This window comes from Talaromyces stipitatus, genomic scaffold, assembly GCF_000003125.1.
Source record: "Talaromyces stipitatus ATCC 10500 scf_1105507295523 genomic scaffold, whole genome shotgun sequence".
Classification (NCBI taxonomy): Eukaryota; Fungi; Ascomycota; class Eurotiomycetes; order Eurotiales; family Trichocomaceae; genus Talaromyces; species Talaromyces stipitatus.
Window position 1 is genome coordinate 653,046 of NW_002990113.1, and position 20,608 is coordinate 673,653.

At 44.0% G+C, this 20,608-nt stretch overlaps 6 protein-coding genes across 6 annotated transcripts, besides 2 other annotated features; 2 read left to right on the forward strand and 4 right to left on the reverse strand.

Moving 5' to 3' along the window:
* Positions 1 to 379: 379 nt before the first annotated feature.
* TSTA_061820 (uncharacterized protein) lies at positions 380 to 2,449 on the reverse strand (the record flags this gene model as incomplete). Its single annotated transcript, XM_002340040.1, has 2 exons — positions 380 to 2,255; positions 2,295 to 2,449. 2 exons carry the CDS (start codon positions 2,447 to 2,449, stop codon positions 446 to 448), a joined length of 1,965 nt encoding a protein of 654 aa, XP_002340081.1. The 3' UTR covers positions 380 to 445.
* A 1,031-nt stretch (positions 2,450 to 3,480) lies between these two features.
* On the reverse strand, positions 3,481 to 4,355 carry TSTA_061830 (uncharacterized protein; the record flags this gene model as incomplete). Its single annotated transcript, XM_002340041.1, has 2 exons — positions 3,481 to 3,977; positions 4,002 to 4,355. The coding sequence occupies 2 exons, from the start codon at positions 4,353 to 4,355 to the stop codon at positions 3,531 to 3,533; spliced, it is 801 nt and encodes a 266-aa protein (XP_002340082.1). The 3' UTR covers positions 3,481 to 3,530.
* A 2,958-nt stretch (positions 4,356 to 7,313) lies between these two features.
* TSTA_061840 (ankyrin repeat-containing protein, putative) lies at positions 7,314 to 8,217 on the reverse strand (the record flags this gene model as incomplete). Its single annotated transcript, XM_002340042.1, has 3 exons — positions 7,314 to 7,546; positions 7,709 to 7,755; positions 7,862 to 8,217. 3 exons carry the CDS (start codon positions 8,215 to 8,217, stop codon positions 7,314 to 7,316), a joined length of 636 nt encoding a protein of 211 aa, XP_002340083.1.
* Positions 7,664 to 7,683: a microsatellite.
* A 4,929-nt stretch (positions 8,218 to 13,146) lies between the features above and the next one.
* TSTA_061850 (uncharacterized protein) lies at positions 13,147 to 14,173 on the forward strand (the record flags this gene model as incomplete). Its single annotated transcript, XM_002340043.1, has 3 exons — positions 13,147 to 13,328; positions 13,453 to 13,498; positions 13,631 to 14,173. 3 exons carry the CDS (start codon positions 13,147 to 13,149, stop codon positions 14,171 to 14,173), a joined length of 771 nt encoding a protein of 256 aa, XP_002340084.1.
* Positions 13,565 to 13,750: a mobile genetic element.
* Positions 14,174 to 15,288: 1,115 nt separating the features above from the next.
* On the reverse strand, positions 15,289 to 15,728 carry TSTA_061860 (uncharacterized protein; the record flags this gene model as incomplete). Its single annotated transcript, XM_002340044.1, has 2 exons — positions 15,289 to 15,399; positions 15,429 to 15,728. The coding sequence occupies 2 exons, from the start codon at positions 15,726 to 15,728 to the stop codon at positions 15,289 to 15,291; spliced, it is 411 nt and encodes a 136-aa protein (XP_002340085.1).
* A 3,138-nt stretch (positions 15,729 to 18,866) lies between these two features.
* Positions 18,867 to 19,390, forward strand: TSTA_061870 (uncharacterized protein; the record flags this gene model as incomplete). Its single annotated transcript, XM_002340045.1, has 2 exons — positions 18,867 to 19,000; positions 19,051 to 19,390. The coding sequence occupies 2 exons, from the start codon at positions 18,867 to 18,869 to the stop codon at positions 19,388 to 19,390; spliced, it is 474 nt and encodes a 157-aa protein (XP_002340086.1).
* Between the last annotated feature and the right edge of the window lie 1,218 nt (positions 19,391 to 20,608).

Here is a 20,608-nt window from a genome sequence, read left to right on the forward strand (position 1 = left end):
CCTCCTTTTGCGCCTACGTAGTTAGACGGCTCTACATTCCCTTTCTATGCTAGAAGACAATACATATACTGTGTATGTTGAAAGTTGACAATAATCGATACCCCTATGGTCAGGTTACAGTAAGTTTTGTTGGCAATCTCCGACTATTGCTTGTCATATTTTGTATGTGTTGGAGATGTCCTACTATCCTTTGTGCGTGGTTCCCAGTTGGGTGTTTAGATGCGTGCCTTACCCCTCTCTCCCCCCAATATCACTTGCACGTGAGGTCATCCACCAGTGGCAAACTTGAGACTAATTAGGCGTATATCGACGTCCCCAAAATCTGGATAAAAAACTTAGAATAAATTTAGACGTTGTCCCAGGACTCTCCCTTTGAAAAGATAATTGAAAATAAAGTAAAAGCCTTGCTGATCAGCTTTCCAATGAAGCAAACAGGAATCTAACTCTATAAACCAAACGTAGCATCGGGCCCGTTGTTGTCCGTGGCAGCCCGTAATGTACGCTTAAGCAACTTTATTTTTTCCTTGGATAAAGGTATTGAACTTCGCCCATCCGATGTCTCAAAATATGCGCTTCCATCACGAACATAGCAGGCAAAGATTTTATGGATACTTCTTCGTGCCCAAATTTTGCACAACGCTGAGGTAGCATTAGCATTCAAATCGAAGAAAAGAAAAAGGAACTCATCATGTTTCCATAGTAGAGCTTCTATTTTGGACGCCACATACGAATCACCATCATTATCTAGTCGGTGCATGACGGCCTTCAGGATCTCAGATGACCAGGGGGATTGTTTGCCTAAGGCACTAATAGCCGCGCGTCTCACATCTGAGACTTCATCGTCTAGTTGGCGCATGACGGCCTTTAGGATCTCAGGCGACCAGGGAGATTGCGTGCCTAGGGCATAAATAATCGCGTCTCTCACATCTGACTCTTTATTGTCTAGTCGGCGCATGACGGCCTCCAGGATCTTAGGGGACCAGGGAGATTGTCTGCTTAAGGCATCAATAGCTGTGTGTCTTATATCTGAGTCTTCATCGTCTAGTCGGCGCATAACAGCTTCCAGGGTCTCAGGTGACCAGGGAGATTGTGTGCTTAAGGCATCAATAGCCGCCTGTCTCACATATATCTCTTCATCGTCTAGTCGGCGCATGATGGCCTCCAGGATCTCAGGTGACCAGGGGGATTGTGTGCTTAAGGCATCAATAGCCACGTCTCCCATATGCAAGCCTTCATCGAGGTTGAATCGGTGTATGACGGCTTCTACGATCTCAGGCGACCAGGGAGATTGTCTGCCTACGGCATCAATAACCGCGTATCTCACATGCAAGTCTCTATCGCTTAGTCGGCGCATGACGGCTTCCAGGATCTCAGGCGACCAGGGAGATTGTCTGCCTAAGGCACTAATAGCCGCGCGTCTCACATCTGTGTCTTCATCGTCTAGTCGGCGCATGACGGCCTCCAGGATCTCAGGTGACCAGGAAGATTGTCTGCCTAAGGCATTAATAGCCGCGCGTCTCACATGGGAGTCACCATCATCCATAAAAATTGTGATTCTATCCATGAGATTACGCGATATATGCCACCGATGGGCTAGCGCTTCTAGAATCCTTCTAGAAGTCTTCTTTTGCAGGGAATCCTCAAGTAATTTGCATAGAACATGCTCTGGAAATTCAGTTTCACTGCAGAGGCGCATTGTCCCAAGCGACATATCCTCATAGTAAGACCATTGTATACACCCAAGTTCCATTTTTTCTCGAAGGTCCTTTGCCATTCCTGAGTCTTCTGATCGAGGAACCTCGCTGAAGCAGTGCATCAGTAGCCGCTGATGCGCGGGGCCGAGTAGATCTCGTGGCTCTTCATCCATTTGCTTAAGGAATGAATATAATTGTTCCCTGCCAGTACTGTATAGCAGCCCAGTGACAAACCTCCAGAACACATCATAACGTCCACTGTACTTTTCTTCTCGGAGAAACCTCTCAGGTGATATCTTCGCTATATAATTTTCCCTTACGAAGCCTGCTTTGAGACAGGTAAGTGGTTTACTCGATTCCGATCTCCAACATCGGACAAAATACTGTGCTGCAAAAAACTCCTGGAAAGTAAGATGTAGAAAATGATAACTCTTATCCCAATCCGAAGTATCTGATGTGCGCAGAAAAGAGAGTCGGTCAAGGACATCATCAGACATCTCACAAAATTCCGGTTGTTCATATAGCCAATCACGATGACCTGGATCGAATTCAATAATGTCGCTATACAATCCTATAAAGGCAAGACATTCTAGAAACTACATCTCTGTTTTCATATGTTGTGACTCAATCTGCAGGCGCGTCCGCAGTTTTCGGACTGCTGTTCCACCATTGTACCCAGTATTGTTTCTCTTCTCAAGGTTTAAGATGTCCTTCTTCCACAGTTTCAGTTCAATAGCCTGGTATACTGCTGTCATGGTTTGTAGCAGAGCACCAGAACAGAAGTCATTATCCCAACTATAGCATACTGCATCGAGCTGGATGGGTATTCGAACCAGTCCCTGAATCAGCCAATGGCTCTGAATAAACGAATAGATCTGGTTAACAGTATTTGGATCCCTCATGGCCTTGGCTAAGTAAGCTTGCACTTGATGAAGGTGAAACCCAACAGTCTCTAACTCCAGGTCAAAAGGAGTCAGGCCTAAAAGCTTCACGGCACGTGGACGGGATGTAATAATCACATTGTCTTCATTCAATAAGCTATTAAATATTTCACTCAGGTCAGCCCCCGAAGGATTGCCATATCCTAAAACTTCGTCGAGGCCATCCAAGAGCCAGAGAGTTTTCTTTTGGGTTTGGTCCAAAACTGTTTTCCGGAGGTTTGTAACCAAACCGTCGCGCTCTGCTTCATCTTTAAAGAATTCCTAACGGAAGAATTCATCCAACTCTGACATCCCCTTAAGTCTTCGCAAAGGTATCCATATGATGCAATCAAAAAGGCCTGCCCACATCCGTTAGTGTAAAAAGTCGTGGACAATCTTCTTGCAAAGTGTTGTCTTTCCAACACCGGCTCGCCCTCGGATTAGGATCCGTCGGGGCTGGGCCTTTCGGCCATCTAACATCTTCCGCTCGTGGAAGAGTTGTGGAAGTGTAACCTCCTTTTCGGGATCATCTGCTCTTAATTTTAAGCGATTAGGCAGTAAAAATGTTGAGGATGGCGATTTTTCTTGTGGCGGCATATTCTGATCATTTTGCTTGTACTCTATTATTGAAAGATTGATATAGCATTGCTGCATATCCAACGGATCTCCAGAGAGGCGTTCGATCCGGAGACGATTATTCTTAGGGTTAATATAATATTCACGTAATTTTGCATCAACTATATCACTGTGAGCTTGTGTTTTGCACATTCCTTGTCAAGAATCGGGATATCCTACCAATAACGATGGGGAATGCCGGGATTGTTGAGAGGAGCAATTTCGCGTAAGCAGCTGCTGTTAAAGCTGCATATCCTTGCCATTGTTTCTGCTTGTGAGAGTCGCAATAGTCGCATATTCCTCAAATCACCAGTGTCGGAAGCTCATCCATGAGGCCTGCAGCTTCCATCTCAAAGCACAGTATCCCATGCTGCAGTGCTAGCCGGTCTCGTGTCCCTGAGTCCTTCATCATCTGATTTCCAGATGCAATCAACCCGTAGTGGATATAAGGTGTCCTAGTTTCCCGTGGTTTTCGTTTAACTAATTGTTCTTTATCACACTTTTCACAGGTGTCTTTCCCGGCAGCATGGTGATAGGAAGATTCAAAAAGGAGGTCCATAAGCTGTTCTGGGGGAGAAAACCTTTCTTCCATATCAGGGTTTTGTTTCAGTACTTCCTCCGTTATTTTCTTCAGACCACCCTCGCTTCCAGTAACCATTTTCGCCTCTAGTTGACTCATGTGGGTCAAAAGAGTCTTTGGTGGTTTATTTAAGGCGCCAGTTGGCTCAAGTTTCCCCCCTGTCACGGTCTTCCCATAATCATATTATATCACTCCACCGTGCTGTCCAACCGGTTTACTGACCACGACATCGCCTAGTCGGATGTCATTGTTTTTACCTGGGACACCGCCTCCAATACCCACTATCAATCCATACTGGAGTCGAGGAAAGGTAGAACGCATGCGAGAGACAACATTCGCGGCGGCCACTGTTCCGTATACGCCAGCTGGAAGGCAGGTAATGGCAATGTAGTGGCCGTCTAATTCGCCGAGTTCATAGGCATTCGGATCGGTGGACGGATTTGGCAGCGGACTGTGGGTTCTGTCCAGCATGAGGCGGGCCGCTGCGACCTCTAGCGGCAATGCGCATATCCACGCGATTGTGTAGTCCTTGTGCGTCGAAGACATCATGTGGGTCCAAACAAAGAAACAAGCGAGATCAGGCCAAGTATTGTATCGATATTAAGATAATGACAGGTTGTAAAGTGAAGCCTCGCTCATGTTGAGTAGGAAAACGTAAGGCACGATGCATCAGGCTTGGAAGGAGGGGGTAAGCTACATGCACCTGCAAGGCTGCCAGGCTGCTTACGTACACAATGAACGTGAACGTCGCCTATTTAGCCATGGTCATTCGTGACAACAACGTAAGTACGAATCCATACTGGGAGTGTAAAGTTATTTTGTCCTACGGTGTTTGAAGAGACAAGAGGGTGACACCTCACCTAGCCAGTTTGCCGGGATAAAACCCGTCTCTTCGGTGATTGTTTGGTTTTGCAAGAAACGTGCTGGAAAGTTCTACGTATTTACGATACGGAAGCAATACGGTACCTGCCTTTGTATAGTTATGTTCAATACTCCATGTAAATTACTGAAATAATAAGCTAAACCTAGTACGGATTAGATTGCGGAAGTGGCGCTGAGAAAGAGTCGAAGAGTTGCAACTGATGTAAAGCCGCACTTGCAAGGCGCTGTATCGCAAAGAAAAATCATTCATCCTCATACAATACAATAATTTTGATCCCCTAGATGAATTTGGTGACTGGCTAGGCGATGATACCGAAGACGAGGACGCCATGAGCCCAGAAGACGTAAAAGACTGGGTGCAATAGCCAATTTATTCACTGGATTCCAGAGGACATGCAGTTTCAGCTGCGGATCAAGTTTCTCATCTCATTTCCATTAAAATTTGAACACGAATGAATCAGAATGTAGCCCTGAACCAGCCAAGCATCATGACACGGTTAAACGACATATTTCAGAATCTTAGGACGGGCAGACGCTTGTACTGGCTAGGACCAGAAACCAACTCAGAACCAACTCAGGGCATCTCTGAAAAGGCTGACTTTCTCCGTGAGGCTCGCAACGATCCTGAAGGATTGTTTGACTTTATTTACTTACAGTTGGTTGCAAAAACAGTGCATACTCTACTCACTTCAATTGTTTAATGTGCTCTACATCTTCCTCCTGTCTAACCAACGGACTAACCTCCTATTACATGTACTCATGGACATGTATTTTAGAGGTAACTCGAATCCCAACTACCTAGCCTAGTGACTCCCTGTAATTTAATGCGAATAGTGGCATTCACTTTACTATGGTATCTTGGGTTAGTATAGTAGGTCACCGAACTACGTAGAAATAACATGAACTCCGTGGCATTATCACGTCACCTAAGGATATCATAGACCGTCAACATCAATCTATTACATGTCTGTGTAAAGTCGCACCAGAAATCTCTTTCTCAAACCCTAACGCCAAGTGTTGTCTACCTGTATATAGCTAGCCTGTTTTCAAAGTACCAATTGTCAACTGTACATATGCCAAGATAACCCATAATCAGTCTGTTTATGGATTAGTACTCTTGGCATTAGGGTTCGAAAATGGATATCTATGTATGCAATTGGGAAGGAGATTTCTGGTGCGACTGTACTGTATGGGGCATTACTCTCTTTGATTGTTTCTCAAACCTTTCGGCTTTACATGTACAGTAGAAGTAGACTAGTAGTAAATTCATTACGCTCAGAGACGCCCAGCCTAAAGGGCTCCAATACGCTATCTGCTTTTTATCGACCTTAAGATTAACTTGGACTCGTCGATTATTAAGTGGGCCTCCGTCCGATCTTGGTGTCTAGCTAGAAAGAAGGTGCTAGTATTTTCGGAAGGGTTGCTTGTTTGGAAGTCAGATATGCTATTCCTAATTTGTAAACATACCGTGGATTATCATAAGTGAGTCCTACAAGATTTATGACTTACCATTGGCCAGAAGGCTGGTAAGGAACATTTCAGTACGTGCCTTTGAACCAATCAATAATTTCTCTGAAGGCTTAACTTTGAGGCTACGCTAGTCCATTGAAGGGTAAGGTTGAGCCAATTTATCTATGGCCGTTTAAGCTTAACTATATATGGAAAGCATACAGGGTCGTAGCGAGCCTCACAACATAGGTTCTAATCTAAATAGATCCACAGTTAAACTAGTCAACAGATCCACAGTTAAACAGATTCATAGTTGAACAGGTCCACAGTTGAACCGATCCACAGTTGAACAGAAGCGGATAAACTACAGCGCTTTACAAGTCCGGCGTTATATGGTTTTCAACTCTTCAACTCTTTCTCAGCGCCACTCCCATAACCTAATCCATACTTAGTCTAGTCTATCAATCCAGCAATTTACAAGTGGTATTGAATGTAACTATACAAAACCAGGTGTTATTGTATTATAAATACACAGAACTTTCTAGTATGTTCCTCAAAACTAGACAAACTGTAGTATCAAAAAAGAGCTAGAGAGGATGCCTAAGCAAACTGGCGAGATATAACCTTCTTATCTCCTCAAACCCCTCTGAAATAGGAGTGATGTCAGAGTAAGTACATCACAGCCAATGGATAAACTGTCACACTTACCCAACCAGGTTAGCTTAGAGCTTTACCTATCATGGGATAACGCAGGACCAAGAACAAGTTAGGGTTAGGAAATAATTAGGCAATTAGACATATTGTAATGGAAGATACAATATGTAGTCCCTCGCGGAAAGTCACCTTCTCGTAGTGAGGGACGTCAGTAAGTTGGACTGCATGGTCTAGCTGAAGCTAAGAACTTTCCAAATCAAAACTCCGGTGGAAAAAACTTTATTGGTTAAGACAACCAGGCGGGGAGCTTTCGAATCACTGACCTGACCACTTACCACCAATTGATAGTCGCTGGATTTTGCTGACAATAACTCACCTGCCCTACCAGTTCAGTCGATTCGTCAGTCCTTCGTCTGCTATCTAGTATTGTCGCCAGCGAGGCAGTCAGCTACTTCGGGTGCTAATGTGAGAAGTACTCTTGGTAAATTGCTACTCAGGGAAGAGGTTCACGAAACTATATTAAGAATGGACGCGTGGGAGGCCCGGTGTATTAGAGGGATAGGTTATTGCTTTTGGAGAATATACTATAACAATGAAGGAAAATCGTTCAAGATTTAATTTGTGGGCTAGAGAGGTTTTTGCAGCTGGTACAACTTTTCCTTTCCAAGTGAGACCATGACCACAGTGTATGCAATGGAAAGTCGATAGCGTATTGGAGCCCTTTAGGCTTGGTGCCTCCGGGCGTAATGAATCTACTACTACTACTATATAACAACACGACGTCACTTGAAACTCCAATACAGTGCAGAATAACAATCCATACTGAAAGAATCCAAATAACGTGTATATACTTGTATGATAATATGCACCTAACTAACTAACTAACTAATCTATATAGGCCAATATACACGCACCTCGTTGTATGCCCCCACCCCTGATAACTTCGATCGTCATACGCCGTCTGTTTATTTCATCCTTTTACTACCTGTGCTGTGATATATATTTCATGCCTGTGTTCTTAGTATCTTTTAGAAATTGCATCTTCATTAGCTCCATTAGCGATCAACAGTTCAAGGGTATCACTGAAGTCATGATAGATTGCATAGTTGAGAGGTGTCATCCCGATCTCATCTTTAGCGTTCACATTCGCTCCATGATCAATCAGTAGTTGGATAGTATCAAGGTTTCCATTCTGGGTTGCGCAATGAAGAGGTGTCATTCCATTCAGACTTGTAGCATTCACATCAGCTCCGTGTTCAACTAACCGATGGATAGCATCCTCGGACGCGTGATGAAGGGGTGTCATCCCCATCTCATCTATACAATTCACATTCGCTCCGTGTTCAATTAACAAGGGGATACAACTCCCACGTCCTCCCTGGGCCGCTTGGTGGAGGAGCGTTCTTGCTGGAGGTTCAGGCATATTGACTCCGCGTTCAATTAATAAGCGAATACAATCAAGATCCCCAATATCAATTGCTGTTCCAATAAGTGTATTGCCCAAACCATCACGAGAATTCACATCAGCTCGAAGGTCTAGAAATAGCCGTAGAATTTCAGCATTTTTCCTTATAATTGCAGTATGAACCAATGTCAATCTATTTGGGCCTTTAATTGATATATCGGATTGCGTTGGACCTAATTCGCGTAGAATTTCTATGTGGCCATAAAGAGTGGCAATATGAAGGAGACGATAACGATTACTATGATGATAACCACCCATAGTAATTAGCGTCCTTACTAGTGGTAAGTTGCCCCACTTAACGGCATAGTAAAACAGTTTTTCCTCTTATAATTTGATGTCAGCTTTCTTCAATAGAGTATAAAACGCATGTACTCAAACTGACCCATTTCATAAAACTTCTTATGCAACAATGGTTTTATACTCATCATCTTACCTAATTCAGAAACACCCAGAAGATATTTTATCTCGTGCAAAATGTTGTGGAAAATTTAGAGACTTTAGTCAAGTTCTTTTGTTTTTAGCCAAGGCGTTAAGCTCCAGTTAATAACTTATTTCTTTTTTCCTGCTTTCTTTTGGCTAATGATTTGGGTCTGAGTACTGAACTACAACTTATTGTATTCTTCAGACAGGGTTGTTTGGAGCTGGCATTAAGCTGATCCGTAAAACCCTCCTGCTTATATATGGAGTTCTCTGGCTAGTTTAGGCGCCCCACTGAAAACGGTTGCATAAAGCTTGTATTTGACTCTCTTGTCCGCCATACTATCCCCATCCACTATTTTCAAGTCTAGATTATTTTCACTTATAATAGTGGTTATTGCTTTACAGCACTAATGGCAAGCCCACTATATCCCGAAACAGAATAGCATGTATATAGGCTTAAAAAACCACCGGTGTCAAAAACTGAAGGGCTTTGGAATTTCAGGAATTTATATCATATACACATTGTACAGAGAACAGGGGATACAGCTCGAGTGCAAACAGGCTGCGTCGTGTACTAAACGAGGTAGGTCATCCATTTAACCTGAACGTGGCATAGAGATAGTCTCATCAGATGACCTGGGATGCAACAATGGTCTAGCATCAAGGTCGCCTTCATTTTTGCCCTGCAGGACGATGCGTGAGCAAGACACACTGAACCAGTCATCGTCCTTGCATCGTCAGGCTATTCTCAATATAGTACATCAATCGAACCGCAGTAGCTTAGTAGCAAGCGGCGACTCCTAACCAGTGTCAGCGTTGAGGTGATCCTAATTATCATGGAAAGACCCTCCAGCAGCGCGCAGCGAGCATATACCTGAGTTTTAGAGTCATTTTGATTTGGCAATGGTTGACAATCAAGAAGGGTGATCTAAATTTTCTGATAGCATTCTTGTAGATCTGTCTAACCTAACCGGGCTCAGAACTGTCGGAACTAAAACGTAATACCATTTCACCAAAAAGGAGCCCTTCAAGGGAATTTGGTATTGAGGCATTTGCGAACTGTTCCGTAGTTCGACTTCCGTATTCTGGGGAATTAGTAGGGACACCACAAGTTTTAGTAACTACCCTATGTAACGTTGTTACATCCTTAAAATGTATAAGGAAATTATTGACGACATTAGAGACTGGACATCAACGAGAATGCAATATATGTGTAACATAATCATGTTAGCGCCTGCTTTTGTACCTCCCCCTTACACCTAAAACGCAGTATCATTGAAATTACAAATGCAAAATCCTACTACAACAAGAGGTCCAATTTTACATGAAATTCCAATTTTTGTAATTACAAAGCTCCAGCACTATGAAGCTATTCCCAACCTCACATGCTTCAGGGCGCAACCACGTGATCAGGGTCTAGCCCTGGCCTTTGTTCCGGGTAGTTCCTGCTCACTAGTCATCCCAAAGCTTCAATTTCGAGTTGATAGGCGACTTTCTTATAATTATTCATATCAAACAGTCAGAGGCTCAAATTCCTCACCCCTCTCTACCACCTAGCTCCCAGGAGTGCGGCCTTCTGACGCGTCTCAACGCGTCCGGCAACACCATGGCGCGTAAAGGCCCTGGTACAGATAGCCCTCTACAGACAGCCCTCCTGGAATCCACGTCTGCAGCCACGACAAGAGCCTCTGAAGGACAGAAGATCTTCAGCCCGATAGCTGCATTTCTCGATAAACACCGCAGCCAAACCACCGGCCTTGCCCCTCACCTACTGAGAGCCCTCACCAATCTAAGTGATGACCTCGCCTCAGTAGCCTAACAACATTTCAACGCCTATATTAGCGGTATCTTGATGACCTCCATTCTACCTGCCCTATCTCTTTCCTCTTCCTCTTCCCCCACCCCAAATCCCTTACTCCCTTCACCCCCTCCCTCACGTCCCCCCTCAGGTCTTAGGGTTAACCCTAACCCAATCACTTGGAATTCAAATAGCAAGAGCAACTAAGGACACCGGTGACCATCTCGACCCACTTGATTCATGACTATGCATGCCTCGCTGAGATTCTAGCAGATACAACTGTCGGAACGTGAATATCAAACCCTACACGTTTCGGCACCGGATATAGTTAGTCCAACGTGGCACGTGCGTGCCGCGTATATATATCTAGCTAGTTATCCCCGGTCCCCTTACTCTTGGGGATCAGTCACAATATTAGGAATCAAGATATCTTCATATTGTCAGGCTCATTAGGCCGCTTCGTGTTCGCGCCTTACTACCGTCTATGCTTCGTGATACGGACCGTAGTTAAACCAACAACAACAATTTGTCAACCGCCGTGCTGTCATAGCTCAACTACCGTGTTCATTGTGGTTGAAGACGGAATATACATTAATCGGCAAACTCATGAAATACTCTCAGCAAAAGATTAAATGATTTTTCTTGTTTTCAAGTATCCATATCCGAGACCATACGTAAGCCTAAATGTAATTTTCTGTTACTTGTATACCAAGGAGCAGGTAATGTAGAACTTCACCAGAGTCTATGTATGTCCGATACAATACCATACTTAATACGACGAACTGTATCTGTTGGATTAGCTAAGCTGATTCAACCAATCAGATAGAGGAGATTTGTCAGCCAATAATAGCGAGCCACACACTGATCCACCGAATAGGGGGTAAAAGATATCTTCCACCTTGACTGTACTTAGACACAAGAACAAGAACAACAAGGATCAAGGATTCACACATCTTGTGCATACATAATTTGATACGTTGAGATAAACCGCTAGAGATTGTTACATACAATCTAACAGTATCCGTCTTGGTGTTTCTCTCAAAGTAGTTTAGCTCCGCTTGGCGCAGGGATTAAGAAACAATTGAAGAGAGTAAGATCCCGACACCGGTTTTGCCTCCGAGTGTACTATTCATACCTTCGCAGATGCACCGATCGGATCAGGAAATTCAGAAGATTTCACCGCTCACCGCTATATCAGGTGGCAGACGCCCTGAAGAATATTGAAATGGACACGCTGGAAACTATTAACCCATTTACACTAGCACCGTGGGAGGAGCGAGTACAGACCGATATTAGTGAACCCCCAGAATCGCACACTGTAGCGGGCGGATCAATGCAGATCGCGGTAAGCAGCTCGGCACAGAACAAGGTCGTAGGATTTGGTGGAGCAATCCAGAGGAAACCACCCCAGTATACAAAGCTAAAACTAAAGACCTTCTCCTTCATACTGGGTGTAAGATTAGAGCAGAATCCATACTTAGGGGAGCTAGCAGCAATGGTACACGCATTGAGCACGCTACTAATACTAAAGTAGTACAGAATCACGCTGCTGACAAGCAACAAAGCAGCCGCACTCACACTAAAGAATCCTTGATAACAGTCAGGTCAGGAACACGTCTGCCAAATATACAAGTTCATTAAAAGGTTACGAAGAAATGGAAATCAGATTGCTGTCCTTTGGGTCCCTACCAGTGAGGATAACAAGCTATTAAGCCTAGCCAAAGAGTAGGCCAGGATAGTAACCGGAGAGGACGCTATCCCACAAGCACAGGTTCCCCAAATAAAATCAATAACTTTTAATATTGCACGATCCCAAAATGTTATCAGCAAAGGCTTACCCGAGAAAGTGGGCAAATATGTTAAAAGAGTAGACGCAGCGCTCCCAGGCAAACACACCCGACAGCTGTATAATCAATTGTCATGGAAAGAAGCAAGCGTGCTGGCACAACTCCGGACTGGCATAGCAAGATTGAATGAATATCTCTATCAAATTAACGTAGCGCAGACTGATCAGTGTGCATATGGATAAGTAAAAGAAACTGTAGAGCACTTCCTCTTTCAATGTTAGAAGTGGACGGCATATCGGACAGAAATGCTGCAATGTACTAATACCCACCGAGGCAACCTATCCTTCTTCCTAGGAGGAAAATTACCTTCAGATGATCAGAACTGGACCCCAAACTTTGAAGCAGTGCGGGCCATAATATGGTTTGCAATCGCTATAGGCCGACTCAACGCCACTTAACTATGTAGACGAACACAGACTAATCACCCTTCCATGATCTCACCCACACTAACCACCTCATGATAGACATGGTAGACGCGCTTCAACTGCCAAAGATAGGATGTTGAACACTTGAAGAAGCGCCTTCAAGCTAGCTACTAACAAAATTACTAACCCACGAGCATCCGCTACAATACTGACAGATGAGATGACATATATTAAAAGTGATCATGTATGGGCTACCAGGAGACACGGCATATATATTAGGACATGTATTAGCAGATTAGTGATAGTTGCCCTTTCGGTTTGGCCGCCGGGCGTTAATATATTGTGTGTGTGTGTGTGTACTATTCATAGTGTTTTTGCCATCTACAACTATCTCTTTACACATCTCAAGAAGTGTACGGCACAGCTCAGCCGGAAAAAAGTTAGCTGGAAAAAGGTAATGTTGGCTGCTCTGAGCTCAGCAAAGGAGAAGCTTTCAGAATATTACGCAATGACTGATCATGTTAGTGGTGATCTCTATGCTATCGGAACAATCCTAGCCCCGCAAAATAAGCTGGAATTCTTTTCTACTTCTGAGTGGGAGCCAGAATGGCGTGTCCGATACCGCAAGAGCCTTGAGGAGTATATTGTGCCCTATGAGAAACGCTATTTAGAGACTCAGACTCAATCAATACCAATACGCCAGATATTGACCGGTGGTATATCTGATATTGATATGCTCGTAACAGCAGCTACATCTCTACAGCCACGAACAACCGCCCATGACGAGATATCACGTTATCTTGGGAGCAGTAAGCTATACTTTACACTCTCTTATAACTTGCCTACTAACCTCCATCTGTACAGGCACTCAGCTAATGAACCCACGAATATTTTGGAAGGATCATCAATTTAAATACCCTATCCTTGCAAGTCTTGCCTAGGATATTCTCACAACTCCTGCTAGTGGCTCTGGTGTTGAACGGTTGTTCAACTCTGCCCGTAATATCTGTCACTATCGTCGAGGCTCATTGAAACCCCATACCATCAAGGAGCTCATGTTATTCATGTGCACAACAAAGTTCAACCTTGAATCAGAAGAACTTTCCCTTATGGATGAGTATCTCACAACACAAGAGATACAAAGAGCCAGGGAGGAAAGGGATGCTCAGCGAGCACTCGAAGCTCAGAATACAAAGTACGATTTTGACCCAATTAGTGACAGCGAGGAGGCTGAGAGTGAGGATGAATCCTTAGTACTACCTCAAAGTCCTCAAGCTTCCCAAGCACGCAGTCAGCATTCGCTTGGCAAAAGACCAGCAAGGGAGGAAGAGCCACTGATTGAATTGGATGGAAATGAGGAAGATGAGGTTCCTTTACCTTACAATAGGCATCTGGTGACAGTAAGCAGTACCCAGAGACGCTCGTCTGGCCGTCAACCGAAGCGTTCCAAGCGAGATGAAGACTTTGTATACAAGACTCCTTAGCAATTTAGTATAGAATGTCAAGATTACTTGTTTAACTAATTAATTCTTGCATTAATTTCTGAATGTATTTATCCTATAGTAGGTATCTCCTAGTTATTCGACCTAGGAGGTAAACAGATTACCCAAAAATACAGCTAGAATTTGCATAAAATATGCATATCATAGAATCTCTCTGTTTGTACTGTTTGTAGAACCGCTGGTCCTAACCGCGTCCAAAACGGTGCGGTTCCAGAAGTCATGGAACCGCCCAGCGGTTCTTAAAAGTTGGAACTGCACCGCACCATCTTGCGGTGCGGTGCGGTTTGGTCCCGGTTCCTTGAGGTGCGCTCCGAGGCCTAGTTATATGTCTATAAAGATAGCAGATGCTCAAGGATAGCGGAAGATAGGTTTCAGTACATTGACATTCCATACCCTACCTTGTGTGCTTTGCCTTCAGTGATCCCTCTCAAATGTAATTATACATATCCCTCGTAACGTTGTTACACAGTGTCAGGATGAATATCATAAACTTTGAGGTTATAGTCTGCAGAACTCTGTTAGGAATGTAAACAATTGTTCAACGCTCATGATAAGTAGATCTTACAAGTGGGCCTTAAAAACTGTTTAATAAGTGGATCTTGAATGTTGGTTAGTAAGTGGATCTTAAACAGTGTTCAATACGGAGTAAGTGGGCCTTGAATGTTGGTAGATCTTGAACAGTGTTCAAAGAGTGGGTCTTAAAAACTGTTTAATAAGTGGGCCTTGAACGTTGGTAGTATGGCTTTGCTCCGCTATGGAGTCGGCTCGGTCCGTGCGCTAAGAAGCTAATCCGTTTTTACGTTCACGGTCCTCGAGCCAAGAGGAATGTCGCTAACAAACCTGCACACCCTGTTGGCAGAAGAAATCGGATCTTCATCACTGAGAATCTGTTTCAAGTGCAAGCAATTTTCTAGCGCGATGTCACGTGCTTTCTAAATATTATTGTAGACACGCAAATCTGGTTAGAATTTTAAACCATTAATGTGAACGCGCAATTAACTATATAATGAACTGATGTAAAAATGAAGCCTGTAGAGGAGTACATAAAATGCCCGCTGGGCGATAGTTCAATTAAACTCAGAGAGATCCGACTGCTCTCAATAACGTTCAGCCCATTCCATAATATCATCAACATCAACAAAACGATGGGCCGTGCCTATTTTCACCTCCCTTTCTATGAAAAAGTTAGGATCTGGACGGTTAAAGATCTGTTGCAAATCAAGTCCATTTTGAATACCACTTGATATGCCTTTCGGTAATCATTCTTGAGGTCATAGTCATCTACTTTGGATGCATGCCACTCACTGTAGTTCTTGACTGCCGCATCTTGAGGCCCAGGAACGTTGAGTTGCTTGCACCGCGATGTGTTTGATGGTGGTGTATCTAGAGCTCCAGCGAGTGTCGTGGCTGAATCGGATGGAGGCAGCGTTTGTGTGGGTGAAACAATGTTGACTGGGGAGCAAGTTGCCCCATAGACTGATAAGCCTTTATCCTTGGATTTTGTTTTCAACGCTCTTCTTCTAATCAGGAATGTCATCTTCAGTACGCAGGATACCACCATCGTCAACAAAATCCCTGCTGAGTCAATGGGTAGTGCTTTTGGGTTACAGGGTCCTCGAAGCAGTGCACTCCTTGCTTACAGGTCTTGTCACGACAACGCATTAGTTGATAGACCTGCCGCCCAGAACTAGACGAGCATGAGGTGCATTAGCACTAAGCCGATCCCCTGTCTCCCCTAATATTCTCTGGGTCGCTGATGACCCTCTTTTATCTCCCTTTTTCGGACCTGATCGATTGCCCCTAAGATAATAAAATGTAATGATTAACCTGAGTTTCTTCCCAGCGCGGAACAAATGTCCCTAGTCCAGCATCGGATTCTCTATGAGGGACCAATTGATTTCAATCTTTTCAAACCCCTTAGTAAGGTTAAGTTCAGAGTGGTCGTTGATTGCAACAATCATTGCGGTACAGTATTGTTAGGCCAAACACACTGATCACGAGAAGATTCCTGCTGAACAAGCCTTTCTAGTTTGGGTTTAAGGAATTTGTTTCAGTATGCACTGGGGGCCAACACTAAGTTTTGCTCCGTATTGCTTACTACAACCCGCTTATTTAATGCAAGCTTCCATTCAATCGAGTAGTGAATGCAGACAGGTGGCTGTTCGTCATATGCTCTTTCCTCCTCCCAGTCATCCAGGCCTAGTAAGGGAAGCCTATCCTGTATGTGGGATGGAGTGGAGTAGCCCATATAGGGGCCGTGGTTGGAGCCAATATAGCTAAAGTTTGAAGGTGAGCCTGGCGTCCTGAGGAAGCCAGGGGTTAGGGCATCCCATTGCTGGAACGTGCCATATGGAGATGCCTCTCGGAGGATCGCATTGGCCATGGTCGTGATAGAATATTGCGAGATCTATCAGATAATCCGGATATGCAGAGGCAGTCAAATGAGGCAGTAAATCAAAAGCTCTATTTTATAGTTCTAAGATTACCCATCATAATCGATCACATTTCATATCGACCCTATATGCTGAGATCCGTACGAATCAACTCAAAAAATATCTATACAGTGGTTTGCACCTTCAGAGTAACAACTGAGACTCTCTTCCCTTTCCTCTGAAACAGTGCCAAGAAGACACCATATTAAATAAAGGAGAGCGTCGGAATAATGTTAATGCGGAAATAATACTGTATCTCTCGATACGAATTTTTAATTACAATACCTGTATGGAGATAAAATACGATTCTAGAATCTTCAATTCTTGTTGGAACTCAAAATGAGCTAAACCAATTTGGGAATAGGACAAGATTTGCGTATCAAGAAATTTCGAGAATTGGCATCACATTCCGACGCGACATTGAACATTACAAATCAACTTTACAGCCTATCTCTAGAAAGTTCGATTTGCACAAGTGTCGACTTTTGGTGATATCACTTCTATGGAATCTTGTATATAAAAACAGGTTCAATACTCCTAGATAGTGGTTTTAGAGGAGTGCCGGACAATAGACCTAGTTCCTTATACGTATTGTTTAACTAACTAACGTACTACACGGGTCATTCGGCCACACGGGTCATTCGGTCACCCGCAAGTCCCATATAAAATGACCTTCTTTAACATCTTGATTTCTCAACGGATTCATATATAAACCATATCTTAGACTTTACGCATGATTCGCTATATGAATCCTTTCAGAAATATCAATTTGGAAGTGCGCCTCTTCTATAAGTCTTGAGATACTAGAAACTAGCCAAGTTATTAATGTAAATTCAATGACAGAGGGTTTTTAATATTTTTAGAGTTTTTAAATCCAGATATATATTATGATACCTATATTACAAGACATATTCAACTTTTAGATACGGTTTATATATGAATCCGTTGAGAAATCAAGATGTTAAAGAAGGTCATTTTATATGGGACTTGCGGGTGACCGAATGACCCGTGTGGCCGAATGACCCGTGTAGTACGTTACGTGTAACTATCAGTAATACCTAGTTAACCTTATTCCACGTGGTTAGTTATAAGGTAAGATCCTCCCGGAAGATCTCCCGGAAGATCATGTAGATCAGCCTTTCGTGGCATTGATTGCTACCGAGATGGCCACCAAATCTACCACCCTCAACGCGAGAATTCATTTATGGCATGCTGATGAGTAATGAGCTCACCACATCCGAAATCGTGGATGCTGCTAAATGCGATCCGAGTACAGCAGGCACCGGACCAACGTCATGCTATCTTACGGTAAATTACGGTTAAGTGAAATTTTTGGAATATCATTAATCCGGCACTTTCCCTGATCAAGGTTAAGGTGAAACATCTTAAACAATTGAACAGAGAGAAATCGTGCACCGTTTTTGCAAACAACTGTATTGTGGTCAGCAAACCGGTTGGAAAGTACAGCGGTGTGATACAGTATGATTATGGCAAGGCAATTCAAAGTGGCCAATTCGAGCCAACAGGAACTTTGAATAAACCACCACAAGTTCTATTGACACATATAAGTCAAATGGAGGCAAAACAAACGACTGGGGGTGAGAATGATATCTTAAAAATAGTGGAGGATGTACTGGAACGAAATCCTGACATGAACGAAAGATTTTTATCACCAGAACAGCACATGGACCTTCTATTTCATCCCTCCTATCACCACGTCACCGGGGAAGATACCTGTGAAGATTGTGATAAAGAACAACTAATTAAACGGCATCCACGAGAGACAAGGACACCTTATATCCATTATGGGTTGATTGCTTCAGGAGATACTGTAAGGTGGTAAAGGATTCGGAAACACGAGATTGTCTAGCACAACAGCATGGAATCCTCTGCTTTGAAATGGAGGCAGCCGGCCTGATGGATAAGCTTCCGACGCTTGTGATCCGCGGCATATGTGATTATTGCAACTCTCATAAGCAGAAATAGTCGCAAGGATATGTAGCTTTGACTGCGGCGGCTTATGCAAAATTACTGTTATCTGTTATTCCGATCATCTGTTCTCTTTATTCTATCTATGTCCATGCAAGCATGATCGCCAAGCTACAGAACAATCACGTCGCCAGCCTCCGAGTATATCGAGAGTTCCTGATCTACGCAGAGCACCTGTGAGCATCAACAATACCACAATGTCCAAGTAGTCCGATGACGAGAATAAGCTACTGATCGAGCTTGTTGAAAAGAAAATGAAATGGGCAGACATCAGTAAGAGTTTTCCTGGACGGAAACCAGATAGTTGCCGGGTACACTACCACCACCACATCGACCAGCAAGGTTTCGACAAGGAAATGAAGACCAATTTTGCTAAAGCTTATGAACGGTATGTTGGAATCATATTCTAGTCTCGAATAACAGATCTGATGATTGTAGGCTGAAAGAGGAGACTTGGACACCAATCGCCAAAGAATTAGGTATTTCATGGGAAGTCGTGGAAGCTTTGCATTGGAAAATGAGCAAAGATGGTATTGCTCGTCGCGCCAGTGCCGTCCCTTCCAAGCGCAGGGGGAGAAATAGAACATCGTCACCAGTCCCTAGCTGCTCACCTGAGTGCCCAGGAGATCAAGCGGCCTCGCCTCGCCCTGATGTTCAACTGCCGCCGTTTCTCCACCAACATCCGAGCCAATTGCATGGGCAGGTTCAACTACCGTCTTTCAAAGAAGTGATAGACGGTTTCCTGGCTGCAGAGGATGGATCGGATTTAGCTAGCTAAAAGAGGAATAAACTCGAATCAATTCTGTATAAGCAGGGCCAGGATGAGTCAAGTCAGAATCGAACCTGCGCCTGGGTTTCGTTCCAATCATGGCAGACCCACTGCCACTGCATTATTTTTGACGCTTGTGGAAGAATCTTCATGGGCTCTCATTTCATGTATGTTTTATTAAATAGCACCCGGGGGGAGGGCGGGGGGGAAGAGTCCGCATCATGCAGGCCATTCTCGTCTACCTTACCAGTGTCTACTCCGTAGTCAGCCCACTTGTGTATTCTTTTATGTGTAACGTCGATTTCAGCTGCCATAAAATAAGGCGTGGACAACGTGTTCGAAAGATGACCCTGCACACAGGCTCCGTTGCACTCCATACGGTCAGCACGAGAAGCAGAAGCTTAGGATAGGGCGAACTTACACCTGGAACCATGCATATGCATGTAAACTCCATTTCAGCTTCACTAACAGCCTTGGAGGCTGTGCTGTAAGAAAGATTCTGGATACAGGCTCCATTGCACTTTGTACAGTTAATATGAGAAGGAGAATTGTAGCGTACACGACCGACTTACCCCTGGCATTGTGCATAAACATCGCAGTGCGTTTGAAAGCGGTTCTTCGGTAGTCATCTCGTATATTCGCTGCTGGCACGATATGTTGCACGTTAAGTCAAGATGAATCGAAGAGGAAGTTGTCGGCCTCTTTATATTCAGGGCAGGCCTCATGATGACTAGCATTGGAAATTCTCACTGTCTCGAGGACTCCGGCTAGCGATTCGACTTCATCTCGAAGCTCACGGATAATTCTCAGAAGGTAGGCAGTTCTCTTTAAATATCCCCACCAGAGGGAGGCGGACAAGGAGGTCACCTACACAAGGACTAGGACAATTCTGATCTGTCCGCGTGCAGCTTCCTAGACTAGCAGAGGGCCGAGTCATCTTGCATGGCTTACTTTGACAGTCTGGTGGCCCAGTATGCTGCGTCACAGACCCTGTATCAGCTAGTAAGATACCCACTTGCTCGAGGATGACCGAGCTTTGTTGACTGAAATAAAACTAGTTAGTGTCATTTTAAAAAGCATGGTGCCACACTAGGTCTCTCTCACGTTGAAGAAGGCTAGGATAGTAATAGTGCATGTCGTTGCGGATTTTGGCTATAAAGGGAGGCCTTCTGTTGTAGACAGCACAGACAAGAAACAAGAAACATTTCCTGCAAAGAAAGACTCCTA